We start from the raw sequence: 12,821 nt of genomic DNA, 5'->3' as shown, positions 1-12,821 counted from the left end.
CAACTGATAGAGGTAGCGAAGAGGAGGCAGAATCAGAAAAACGAACAGTAAAAGAGCGATCAGATCGGTAGGAAGAGAACCAAGAAAGGGCTGTGCCTTGAAGACCTAGGGATTGTAGAGTTTATATGAGAAGAGAATGGTCAAAAGTGTCAAAGGCAGCAGAGAGATCTAGAAGAATTAGAAGTGAATAATGGCCTTTAGCCTTGGCAGTGACCAGATCATTTACTACCTTAGTCAGTACTGTCTCCGTGGAGTGTTGGGAACAAAAACCAGACTGAAGTGGGTCTAATAAGTTGTGTGAGTTAAGAAAGTGTGTGAGGCGGGTGTAGAAAAGTCTCAAGTAGCTTGGAAAGGCATGGGAGCTGGGAGATAGGACGGTAATTTGAGAGTGTTGGGGTCAGAATTTTGTTTTTTCAGAATGGGAGTAATCACTGCATGCTTGAACAGTGATGGAAAGATGCCAGTAGAGAGAGAGAGATTACAGATTTTAGTTAGGGTTGGGATGAGCACAGGAGACAGAGCTTTACTGATTTGTGAGGGTATAGGATTTAGAGGAGAGGTAATAGAGTAGGAGGATGAGAAGAGTGTAGATACTTCATCTTCATTGTGGGGTCAAATGAAGAGAATGTGCCAGAGGGTTCAGGTAGGGAATTGAGCAGGTCATTAGCTGAGGAAGAGAATAACATTTCATTTCGGATCTTATCAATCTTGTCCTTGAAATAGGAAGCAAAATCTTGTGCACAGATAGTAGCAGGTGGCTTTGGTGAGGGAGGAGTCACTTGGGTTTAGAGGCTTGAGCAGAGATTAGAGATTGGAAATAGGTTTGTTTGGAGAGTTGTAGATGGTCTTATATGTGAGGAAGTCACTTGGAGTACAAGACTTTCGCCACAGACGTTCTACTTTAAGTGAGAGTTTTTGTAGATGCCTTGTTAAATTAGAATGCCACGGTTGACGTCTAAGTCTATGCGGTGTGTGATGGGCAGCTGGAGCTACTTCATTGAGGGCTTTTTTATAGAATCTGGTTTAGGTGTGATGCAGCAGTCTCAGGAGAAGGGAATGTAGAAATTTGTGAGAGTTGTTGTTGTAGAGAGGTAGATAGTTGTTGAAAGTTAATAGCATTAATATTTCTGCGGGTTTTAGGAGATTTGGTTGATTTCAGTGACATTGAGGTTGATGTAATGGAGGGAGAGTGTGCAGGTGATAAGGTTGTGATCTGAGAGAGGGAAAGGATTAGTGAAATCAGAAACAGAGCATAGTCTGGTGAATACAAGATCAAGGCAGTGGCCATCCTGATGAGTGGAGGAGTCAATCCATTGGGAGAGGCCAAGAGAGGAGGTTAAAGAGAGTAGTTTGGAGGCATGAGGAGATTGTGGACTGTCAATGGGGATATTGAAATCACCCATAATGATGGTGGAGATGTCTGAGGATAGGAAGTGAGGGAGCCAGGCAGAAAAATGTTCAAGAAATTGTTGAGGTGGCCCAGGTGGGGCGATGGATAGCAGCAACTTGCAGAGAGAAAGGGGTGAAAGTCCTGATAGAATGTACTTCAAATGATGAAAATGTGAGTGAAGGTACCTGTGGGAGAATTGTGTATGTGAAAGATTGGGAGAGTAATATTCCTACTCCACCTCCTTTACAATTACCATGCCTGGAGGTGTGTGAGAAGTGTAGGTCACCATGTGAAAGTGCAGCAGGGGAGACAGTGTCTGATTGTGTGAGCCATGTCTCTGTTATTGCCAGAAGGTTGAGGTTAGTTGAGATAAAGAGGTCATGGATGGATGTTAGCTTATGGCAAACTGAGCGTGCATTCCATAAAGCACATTTTAGTGATTGGGAGGCACGCAATGTTTGAGGCTAGCTGGATTTATATTTTTGTTGTGAGTGTGGTATGTGGGACGGGCCTGGATTTGGTGATATGCCACCAGCTAATAGAAACAGCAGGAGAGAGATATAAGTATATTTGTGGGATGTGTATGACAGATTTTTATAATGACAGGTTGTGGATGTTATTGTCAGTGTGTATAAATAAGTAAAAAACTCATGTGTGTTTATAAGAGGAGAGTAGATGAATGAGGCGGCAATATGTACAGAAGGATGAGCTGTAGGGAGAGTAAAGGAAGTAGTAGCCTTAGAGATGAATCCATGGAGTGAGATAATAAAAATAAGTTTGATACATTGTGTATTAAATATTTTTGAATTTTAGACATCCATCATCGTACAAATATGTTGTACAACCTGATGATAATGTCAAGTTCAGCATGTTAGCAGATGATTGATGTGCCTAGACTGACCGATTGTCAGTCTGTGATGTGCCTACACTGAACGAGCAAACGACTGCACGAATACAATGTCGTAATCGTGCAGTCGTTTTGAGGTCTTTTAGTGGATGTGTGCCATTACAAGCCTTGTTGCAACAATCATTTTAGCTCCGTGAGTCTTTCAATAACATTTAAACAACGTAATACCATGCACGCACAGTAAAAGGTCCTAATTGGTTACATCCAGGTACTGCATTGGGACTCCCATTAACCCCAAAAACAGATCACGTGAGTGGAGTACTAAATTATATGGCAGCAGAAGAGATTTTAAACATTGTACAAACCTTACATATAAGCCCTATGAAGAAACATTTTTACATCATGTAGTACCTTATGTAAAAATAATGACATACATAACTATATAAGGACATCGTTCCCTTGCATGTCAGAGGTATGGATATGACACAGGCATTGATAACCGAATTTGTGTAAGTAGAAAACTTTAGAAAAAGGTGAATATTGTATAGTGAGTGGAAATCAGGTTTTCTTCAGGGTCCATAGGGCTCCACGGGGGAGACAATGAGGTGTAAGTGGGACTTGGAGGACAGGACACCAACAGCAATGCTTTTCAATCCCAGGATGCTCCGGTCCTTCCCCCTATGCCCCGCCCACAGCCTGAGGGTAACTCTGTTTTGTTGGTGTCCGGCGGGAGCTGGATAACAGTTTTAACAGGGGGCTGCTTTTAAGCAACCCAAGCTTATTTTTAGGATTCTAGTTATTTTCATTTATTAACTACTAATGAGCAGCAGCACGAGAGAGTCCTTGGGACGTCTGTACTAGTGCTCCATCACCCCTCCGCCGCACCGTGACACCAGCTATCGGCGGGGCTCTGAGGGGGATCTAGCTAGCAGAGGCTCCCCAGACTGCAGCCAGGAATCAAGGGGACAGGTAAGACGGGGACCTGTGTGTATGCGCAGTCCCTCCTCTGGTCTTAGGAGACAGACCGGAGTGGACACCGCTTTGTCTGGCACTTCACTAGACCACCAGGGCATTACAAGCACTAGTGCAGGGCATATGTAAGGCCAAGGGACCCAGTGGTTAAAGTCAGCATCGGAGAGAAGGCGCTCTCCCTGCGGCCCTCCCCCAGCTCAGGTCGCCATTCCACTGTGGTCTTGCTGCTCCCTGAGCTGTTCCTCCCTCACCCTCTGCCCCTCTGAGACTCACGGCAGCCATTTTCTGCATTCAGGTCTCAGGGAACGCTGGGTCCAGTCTCCCTGTATACTTCTCCCAAGGGCCAGGTTATACAGCGCTATAGCCTACCAGCCACTGCAGTCTGTGTAGTTGATTTTAGTACCCACTGCAGTTATATTGTATATTCTGCATTGTATGTGACTTATGCTAGCTTTGCTGTGTTTTCTTTTTCATAATGACTGTCGGCTTATACCTTTTCTTTTCTTCTGATATAACCCTGGCATAGTAAGGGTATAAGGGGTTCATTGTACCTCACATCTCCATCTATTTGTGAGGGCTATCACATACTACATATCGCTGTTGCGCACTACACTGTGCCATATTACACATACAGTCAGGTGCATAAATATTGGGACATTGACAGAATTTTCATATTTTGGCCTCTATTCACCACCACAATGGCTTTGAAATGAAACAAATAAGATGTGCTTTAACTGCAGTCTTTCAGATTTAATTTGAGGGTAATTACATCCAAATCAGGTGAACGGTGTAAGAATTACAACGGTTTCTATATGTGCCTCCCACTTTTTAAGGGGCCAAAAGTAATGGGACAAACTAAACAATCCTAAATCAAACTTTCACTTTTTAATACTTTGTTGCAAATCCTTTGCAGGCAATTACAGCCTGAAGTCTGGAACGCATAGACATCACCAGGCACTGGGTTTCATCCCTGGTGATGCTCTGCCAGGCCTCTACTGCAAATGTCTTCAGTTCCTGCTTGTTCTTGGGGCATTTTCCCTTCAGTTTTGTCTGCATCAAGTGAAATGCATGCTCAATCGGATTCAGGTCAGGGGATTGACTTGGCCATTGCATAACATTCCACTTTTTAGCCTTAAAAAACTCTTTGGTTGCTTTTGCAGTATGCTTCGGGTCATTGTCCATCTGCACTGTGAAGCGCCGTCCAATGAGTTCTGAAGCATTTGACTGAATATGAGCATATAATATTGCCCGAAACACTTCAGAATTCATTCTGCTGCTTTTGTCAGCAGTAACATCATCAATAAATACAAGGGAACCAGTTTCATTGGCAGCCATACATGCCCACGCCATGACACTACCACCACCATGCTTCACTGATTAGGTGGTATGTTTTGAATCATGAGCAGTTCCTTTCCTTCTCCATACTCTTCTCTTCCCATCACTCTGGTACATGTTGATCTTTGTCTCATCTGTCCATAGGATGTTGTTCCAGAACTGTAATGGCTTTTTTAGATGTTGTTTGTCAAACTCTAATCTAGTCTCACTGTTTTTGTGGCTCACATCTTGTGGTGAACCCTCTATATTCACTCTTGTGAAGTCTTCTCTTGATTGTTGACTTTGACACATATACACCTACCTCCTGAGAGTGTTCTTGATTTGGCCAACTGTTGTGAAGGGGTTTTTCTTCACCAGGGAAATAATTCTTCTGTCATCCACCACAGTTGTTTTCCGTGGTCTTCCGGGTCTTTTGGTGTTGCTGAGCTCTCCGGTGCGTTCTTTATGTTCCAAACAGTTGATTTGGCCACACCTAATGTTTTTGCTATCTCTCTGATGGGTTTGTTTTGATTTTTCAGCCTAATGATGGCTTGCTTCACTGATAGTGACAGCTCTTTGGCTCTCATATTGAGAGTCGACAGCAACTGATTCCAAATGCAAATGTCACACCTAGAATCAACTCCAGACCTTTTACCTGCTTAATTGATAATTAAATAATGAGGGAATAGTCCACACCTGTCCATGAAATAGCTTTTGAGTTGATAGTCCCATTACTTTTGGCCCCTTAAAAAGTGGGAGGCACATATTGAAACCGTTGTAATTCCTACACCGTTCACCTGATTTGGATGCAATTACCCTCAAATTAAATATGAAAGTCTGCAGTTAAAGCACATCTTGTTTGTTTCATTTCAAAGCCATTGTGGTGGTGAATAGAGGCCAAAATATGAAAATTCTGTCAATGTCCCAATATTTATGCACCTGACTGTACATCTGGGTTGGTCACTGTACTGTGTCAGATTGTGTGGTTCATTATTCTTGCAGCGATGTCTGGCAGAGGTAATAATGACAAGCAGCCTGCTGCTCCTACTCTGGTGTCTTGTAAGTGCTGCTCAGAAGGCTTAACTTCAGAGGACCTCATTCATGATGGTCTTTGTGCATCTTGTTATACTGCCTCGGGCCCATCAGCCATGGCATCTTCTCCTCAGGACCTACCCTGTGCTACTTTTTCACAGATTCTAGCAAAAATTGCGGACCACCTGTGGTAGCTCCCCCTATGGGATGACCATAGGGGGAGGCAAATTCTTTGCCTCCCCCATGGGCAGACATACTTTGTACCTCAGTGCAGAGTCTAGCGGATACCTCTACAGCCTTTCAGCAAATTCTGCAAAAAGAGAGACCCTTACCTAGTAAACCTACTAAGCGTGCTGTGTTATATTCCCAGTACACTCAGCTATCATCATCTGGGGAGGCAGAAGATGCAGACCTCTCTCACTCTGACTCCCCTTTGGGAGACAAGGAGCCCCCCTCTAAACTGAATATACCTGCACTTGTGAGAGCTCTAAAATCTATTCTTCAAATAGAAGAGACAGAATCTGCTCCTAAGGCAAAAAGCCATCTTTTAAACGACAAAAGGTAATTTTACCCGAATTTCCTCACACTGACCAGCTTTCTGATCATATCAGTGAAGCGTGGAAAATGCCCACTTAAAAGATTTCAGCTGCGTAAGCGTTTAAGCTCCTTTTACCCTCTTCCTGCTACTGACTGCACTAAATGGGAAGTTCCCCCAACAGTGGATTCCCACGTGACACGTTTAGTCAAAAATGGTACCTTACCTATCTATACTGCAACCTCCTTGAAGAAGACTACGGACAGAAGAACGGAAGCTTGTCTAAAGTCTATATACTCTCTTACAGGAGCTATTACTTGCCCTGCTAGTGCTACAGCCTGGGTGGCTAAGGCCATTTAGAGTTGGGCAGAGGCCCTAGAAGAGACATTTCCCTCTGATGCTTCGAGGGTACAACTGTTCTACATAGCTCACATTAGAGAGGCATCCTCCTATTTGGGTGAAGCAGCTATAGATACGGCTCTCCTAGCCTCCAAGGCATCTGCCACTTCTGTAGTAGCCCACCGTATTGTTTGGCTCGGCTCAAGGAAGGCAGATGCGGACTCTAAAAAGGCTTTGGAGCCTCTGCCTTATTCAGAAGATATCCTGTTTGGAAAAAATTGTGACTACCTTGGCAGCTTCCTAGCCGGCGTTCCTGCCCTCTGCATATAATGAGAAGCCTCGGACGTCATCCTTTCGTCCTCAAAGAAAGCTAAGACCGTACTTTTCAAGGCATCAACTAAGGCTTCCAAGACTAGGACCAAGCAGACCTGGGCCTCTAGATGTCCACCTACCAAATCTGAGGACAAACCCTCAGTCTGACGGGGCGGGCCTCTCCGAGGGCTCCCAGGGTGTGAGGCCAATTTCTTCAATTCACCAAGTTCTGGCTCAGACCACAACAGACGCCTGGGTAAGAGAAGTGGTCTCCCACAGATATGCCCTCTCCTTCCTGAGGTGGCCCCCCCAGCAGTTCTTTTGCACAGGCCCTCCATTGGACCCAAGCAAAGGCCCTGTTGCTCAAAAAGACCATTCAGTCCATACTGCTCTCCGGAGTAATAATTCCGGTCTCCTCCGCACAGCGAAGGAAGGGCTATTATTCTACCCATTTCTTAGTTCAGAAACCCAACAGGTCTCATCGGCCTATCCTCAACCTCAAGTCTCTGCACAAGTTTATCAGGGTGCCCAGATTTCGTACGGGAACCCTCCGCTCTATTATGGCAGTGGCCTACCTCAATCACCAGGGAGGCACTCGAAGTCGAGCAGCAATGGCAGAAGTGTCCTGCATTCTCACATGGACCAAACGCCATCTCCCAGCCATCTCCACAGTGTTCATCCCAGGAATTCTCAATTGAGAAGCGGATTTCCTAAGCCGTCACTACGAGCATGCAGTAGAGTGGTCTCTACATTCAGAAGTCTTTCAGCTTCTGGTGGACAAAGACACAACCACAAACTTCCAGTGTATGGAGCCAGGACAAAGCCAACGAGGCCTTCGTGGACGCATGATCTGTGAAGTGGACCTACCATTTGAAGTACCTCTTCCCTCCAATATCCCTTCTTCCTCAAGTTCTTCAGAAGTTCAAACAGGAAGGGGGCACAGTCCTGTTGGTAGCTCCGGCTTGGCCCAGATGCCATTGGTACTCCGACCTTCAAAGTCTCTCCATAGACGTTCCTCTTCGACTTCCTCTACACCAGACCTGTTGTCTCAGGGTCCCTGTCTACATCTGCTCATTCTACTCGCTCTGTGGGCCTCTCATGGGCAGCCTGGCGTGGCGCCTCTGCTGAACAACTATGCAAGACAGCTACGTGGTCTTCTGTCCACACCTTTCTTAGGTTCTGCGCCTTTGATACATTTGCCTTTCAGGATGCTTCCTTCAGGAGCAGGGTTCTCCTCTCTGCTCAGGAGCGTTCCCGTCCTTGAGCAACTCTTTGGGACATCCCCACGGTCTCCCCTGTGGAGCTGTGGAGCCCTATGGACCCTGAAGAAGAAAAGGAGAGTTATGGTAAAACTTACCCTTGTCAACTCTCTTTCTTCGAGGTCCATAGGGTCCACAGGGCACCGGCCCCTACGCACCTGGCTTCTACGGGTTACTTCTCTTGGTCACTTGTTTCCTTCTCTGTGTGAGAAGGTGATTCTTCAGTGTAGCAGTCTTCCTTCTCTCCTATCCTGCTCCTACCTTGGGCTTTATTTAACAAAACTGAGTTGCCCTCAGGCTGTGGGTGGGATATAGGGGGGGAAGCATCGGAGCATTCTGGGATTGAAAAGCTTTGCTGTTGGTATCTGGTCCTCCATGTCCCACCTACACCCCACTGTCTCCCCTGTGGAGCCCTATGGACTTCGAAGAAAGAGAGTTAACAAGTGTAAGTTTTACCATAACTCTCCTTTTTGAAAGACCAAAATGAGTAATTCTTCTAGGGTATCAATCTTAAATTTAAGAAAAAACAGTGGCCAGGCTGAGAAGCCCCTGCATAAATCAGAGTGGTAATGCAAAACAGAAGCAAACATCAGATATGGCCTATAGCCTTAAGTAAAGCTTACAATGGAATTTTTTGTTGGTTTGAAATGAATATATGTTTCAGAAGCTTTGCCCACCTAGGCCTTCATTCCATGGGAGTTTACAGACGGTGAATGCTAAAGCTGTGATGGGCAATTAAAAGCGAATTACCATTTATTTACTAGTCACGACTTATGCTGGGCATACATTGTCAGATAAAGAGTCTTGTCAGATTGAAAGAAATTTTATCTAAAAGCTCCGGATACACTGCTAGATGCGTCCGGCCAATTATCGGACCAGTCGCACGTACTGGAAGATTTTTCATGCCCAACCATCCAATCCTCAGTGATCGGTCGCAGCCATACACCAGACCGATCCACCGATAATCTGCCTATCGGGCCAATAGATGCATAATGTATGCCCAGCTTAAATGGCAAATGATTACCACTAATTGACACCACCTTGCCCAATAAATGCACTTACCTCCGCTGTTCAAAAATCTTTAAAGTGGAGGGAAGGAGGAAGATCAGTTGGCTAAACTAATATTAATAGGAGCCGTCAACATCACTTAAATTGCCTGCTGGGCAAGCAGCATTTGAATTCACATTGAACAAACTCTGCTGTACATCAGCTATAATATATGCTGATATACAGAGAAACATGGTTTGATCTTTGAAGTGAAATATCAATACAATACAATGAACATTTATAGAAATATAATAAACTTAACCCCAAGTCAATCAACTGGAGTTTTATTCCTACAATGAAATGATGATGTTTTGTAAACTGTTCCATTTACCTGTGTAGACACAAAGTAACCACATGCCGAACAGAGGCGCAAATGTCTGACCAGGTTTGGTAACCAAGGCAACCATTCCAAACATTAGCGCTGAAGCTGCCTGTTTTCTGCAGTTAAGCACAAAATCTTCATCCACCAAATCGGTGATCACCAGGTTGAGTAATTTACATGTCCCCTCAGTGAAAACACGGTTGCTGCAACAGAAAAGTAGAGTATTGTGGTTGAGTTCATGCATCACATATAACTTTATATAACAATTGCCATACAGGTTTTTTTTTAATTTTTCATTCATCTTCCATGGTAAAGTCATAGCATTACTATACCCTTGGCCGAGCCATCTGACGATTGGTAAATGCATATACACTTACCAATCGTCCACTCAATGTGCCAGGCCTGACGTCACAACTGGGAGGGTATTTAAATTAATCTGCCCAGTTGAGCTGCTACTCACCACCGGGTCCCTACAACATGTGTTATGGGCGATCGGTAGGTCGCCCGTACACTCCAGCCGATGCACAGATACATCGGTCATCTGCCGATGCGATATGTCTGTGAACGACGTTGTTCACAGACATATCGGGGATACACACCCACCGACGCGCTCGTAGTATATCGGCCGTGATATATCGCACAGTGTATACCCAGCTTTACCCAATACTTTTAGTTAACACTTTACAGGATTTGTCTTAGATTCAATAAAGAGGTTATTAGGTGTAATTGCAGAAATAAATTTGCATATAGTCTATCTTTTTGTCTAATGGTGAGTACAAAAGGGACGATTAAAATGCACAATATGAACAATAACGATATCATATAGTTATCGTTCATATCATGAATTTTTGGTCCCTTCCAACCCACCAACGACCTGCGATGTGCGGGCACGTATGGACGATAACGATATCGTCCATCGCCCATGCATGCAGGCCAACCTGGTCGATATCAACAAGGTTACTATAGGTACCCGCAATCGTTGATCGCGGGTCACTGGCCGTCGTTGGTGGGTTGGTGGTGTGCTGGATGATCGATATCGATCATCCAGCACTCCGGGAAGGTGCAGGACAATCAGTCAGCGATATCGTTATCCCTGACTGATTGTACCGTGTGTACGCACCATAACTCTGAAGCTGAGTACACACTGCCCATGGATCCGGCGACAGGCTGATCCGCCGACACAGCGGCCGATCAGGTAATCTATACAGACTTACCGATCAGCTGCTCGATGTGTGTAACCTGACATCACAAGTGGGCAGGCATTGGAATTTGCCCGCCCAGTTGAGCTGAGAGTCACCGGTAGTCCCTGCAGCAAATGAACGGGCGGTCAGCTGACTGCCCGGTCGCACAGCCAGATGTGTCGATATATCTGCAGTTATATCGGGCATCTGCTGTGCTGCAGAGCAGATGCCATATGTCTGTGAACGACTTCATTCACAGACATATTAGGGGGTACATACCCACCGACACACTCGCGATATATATCAGCTGCCCCATTGAACACCCTATATATTGTCCAGTGTGTACCATCGCTTAAATACTATAATACCCTTATCTTATTTCACCCCAACCCCTATACAATGTATTGATATGCTCTGATTCTGGGTGCATGGCTTAGTGGCAAAGGATAGCCTTGAATTGTCTTGGGGGAGTATCAAGGTCCGAAAGAACAATAAAAAGCAGGGGGCGCTGGAGGGATAAAGTAAGAGTACTGGCTCTTTATTTCATGGTAAGGGCTGTGCAGCCTGTTGCAGCAACAAATGGCCCTTTCCTATCCTATGGTGGTCTCTGCCAGACAGGCTGGAAGGGGACCCAACTTTTCCTTCGCACTACAGGCCGCACTAAGGCCCCCATGTAGTAACGAGTTTTTATCACCAAAACAAGTGATAAATGTCACTGTGTATGATAAATGGTGCTCCAGCCAATCAGCTCCCAGCTGTCATTTTCTAACAGTTGACAGTTGGGAGCTGATTGGCTGGAGCACCATTTATCATACACAGTGACATTTATCACTCGTTTTGGTGATAAAACAAGTTAGTAAATGAGGCCCTAAGTGTTGATTACCCAGAAGTACAAAGTGGGGAACTGATAGGTCATCATTAGTTGCCCTCTGATACACAGAACGGCAGCCACGTGTGGGCAAATTGGGGTTCTTATACCTGCGTTGGGTGATGACAGTAAAAGGGGTGAAGCGATGAGAGAGGGGCTACACAGGGGTAACAGAGTGGATTTCATGACACAGCAAAAGCAGCTCTCTAGTATTGTTGTGACTTTCCAATTCTCGTGGACCTGCAAGTTCCAGCAGCTATCCCAGGAGCAGATTTATATAGAAAATGGGCCTCTTCCTGCACACCCTGAACATACATACATACATACATACATACACACATATATATATATATATATATATATATATATAATTGGAGGTGCTACCTGTGGAGACAATTCATATATACACAAATAAATACAAGTGCACAACTCCAAATTAACTGATTACAAATAAATACATTTTTGCAATCAATAGAGGTTTTAGGCATAATCTTGGCCAAGGTTATGGGCCTACCCACCACATCCGGGTAACCTCTGTAGGGTAGGTCCTTAACATACTAGGGTTCTAGCGGTGCCTTGGGGTGGCTTAGCTGGGCTAGTTTGGGGGTGTCCTGCCCTCTGGATTTGAATCCTAGTATGTTAGGGACCTACCCTAAAGAGGTTACCCGGATGTGGTGGGTAGGCCCATAAGCATGGCCAAGATTATGCCAAAAAAACTCTATTTACTGCAAAAATTTATTTATTTATATATAATCAGTTAATTTGGACTTGTGCACTTGTATTTCTTTTGTGTATATCCCAGGAGCAGATGTCAGGAATAGCAGTTATGTCAGCACATACAAGAGAAATCAGTACCAATTGCACATTATAATCAGCAAGGGGGTAAATGTCCATCTGTCACCATTGCATTTGTTTTCTAAATGAAATAAAACTTTTAATTCCATTATCAACATCATTACTTAATACTGTTTTATGTAAAGTAAACAAAAACTTTAAAATTAAAAATTTTAAATCATTTGTTTTGCGTAATGGCTTAAATAGGTGAGAGTGCTGGAATAAATTAGTGAAACCAAGGAGGCGACGACCCTGTAAAGTTTGGGAATCACTGATTTAGTGGATTATACCCTGTGCACAAATAACAAAGCGTAGATGGGGGAACAAACCTGGCTATGAATATACAAAGTAGGTATATCTGGTCGGGCCCGGCTAGAAGCATCACCACACTAAGAACCAGCTTGAGCATGAATAGGCAGCGCACAACATTGTATACCCCATATTTCTGACACAGGGAGAGGAAGTACATGTTGTTTAGATGGGGGGCTATATAAGAAACACCTGAAAAGAGAGAAAAAAAGGTATAAGTCCTCCTAATAATGAATAAAGCAATGTTAAGGTTAAAGTGC

The 12,821-nt window shown here is 44.5% G+C and overlaps 1 protein-coding gene across 2 annotated transcripts in view; it reads right to left on the bottom strand.

Annotated features, from left to right (window-relative positions):
* The window catches only part of SLC68A1 (solute carrier family 68 member 1), a 42,844-nt gene that overhangs the window by 4,100 nt on the left and 25,923 nt on the right, over nucleotides 1-12,821 (bottom strand). For both annotated transcript variants that reach the window (XM_088448700.1, XM_088448699.1), the window contains exons 7-8: nucleotides 12,582-12,753; nucleotides 9,379-9,572 (exon numbers count right to left, since the gene is read on the bottom strand). In XM_088448700.1, the coding sequence (XP_088304826.1) occupies nucleotides 9,379-9,572; nucleotides 12,582-12,753 (366 nt within the window). The remainder of the gene's footprint in view (nucleotides 1-9,378; nucleotides 9,573-12,581; nucleotides 12,754-12,821) is intronic.

The sequence above is a fragment of the Taudactylus pleione genome, unplaced genomic scaffold (genome assembly GCF_031769625.1).
Source record: "Taudactylus pleione unplaced genomic scaffold, aTauple2 ptg000464l, whole genome shotgun sequence".
Taxonomy (NCBI): Eukaryota; Metazoa; Chordata; class Amphibia; order Anura; family Myobatrachidae; genus Taudactylus; species Taudactylus pleione.
This window is presented reverse-complemented; position numbering and strand designations above follow the sequence as displayed.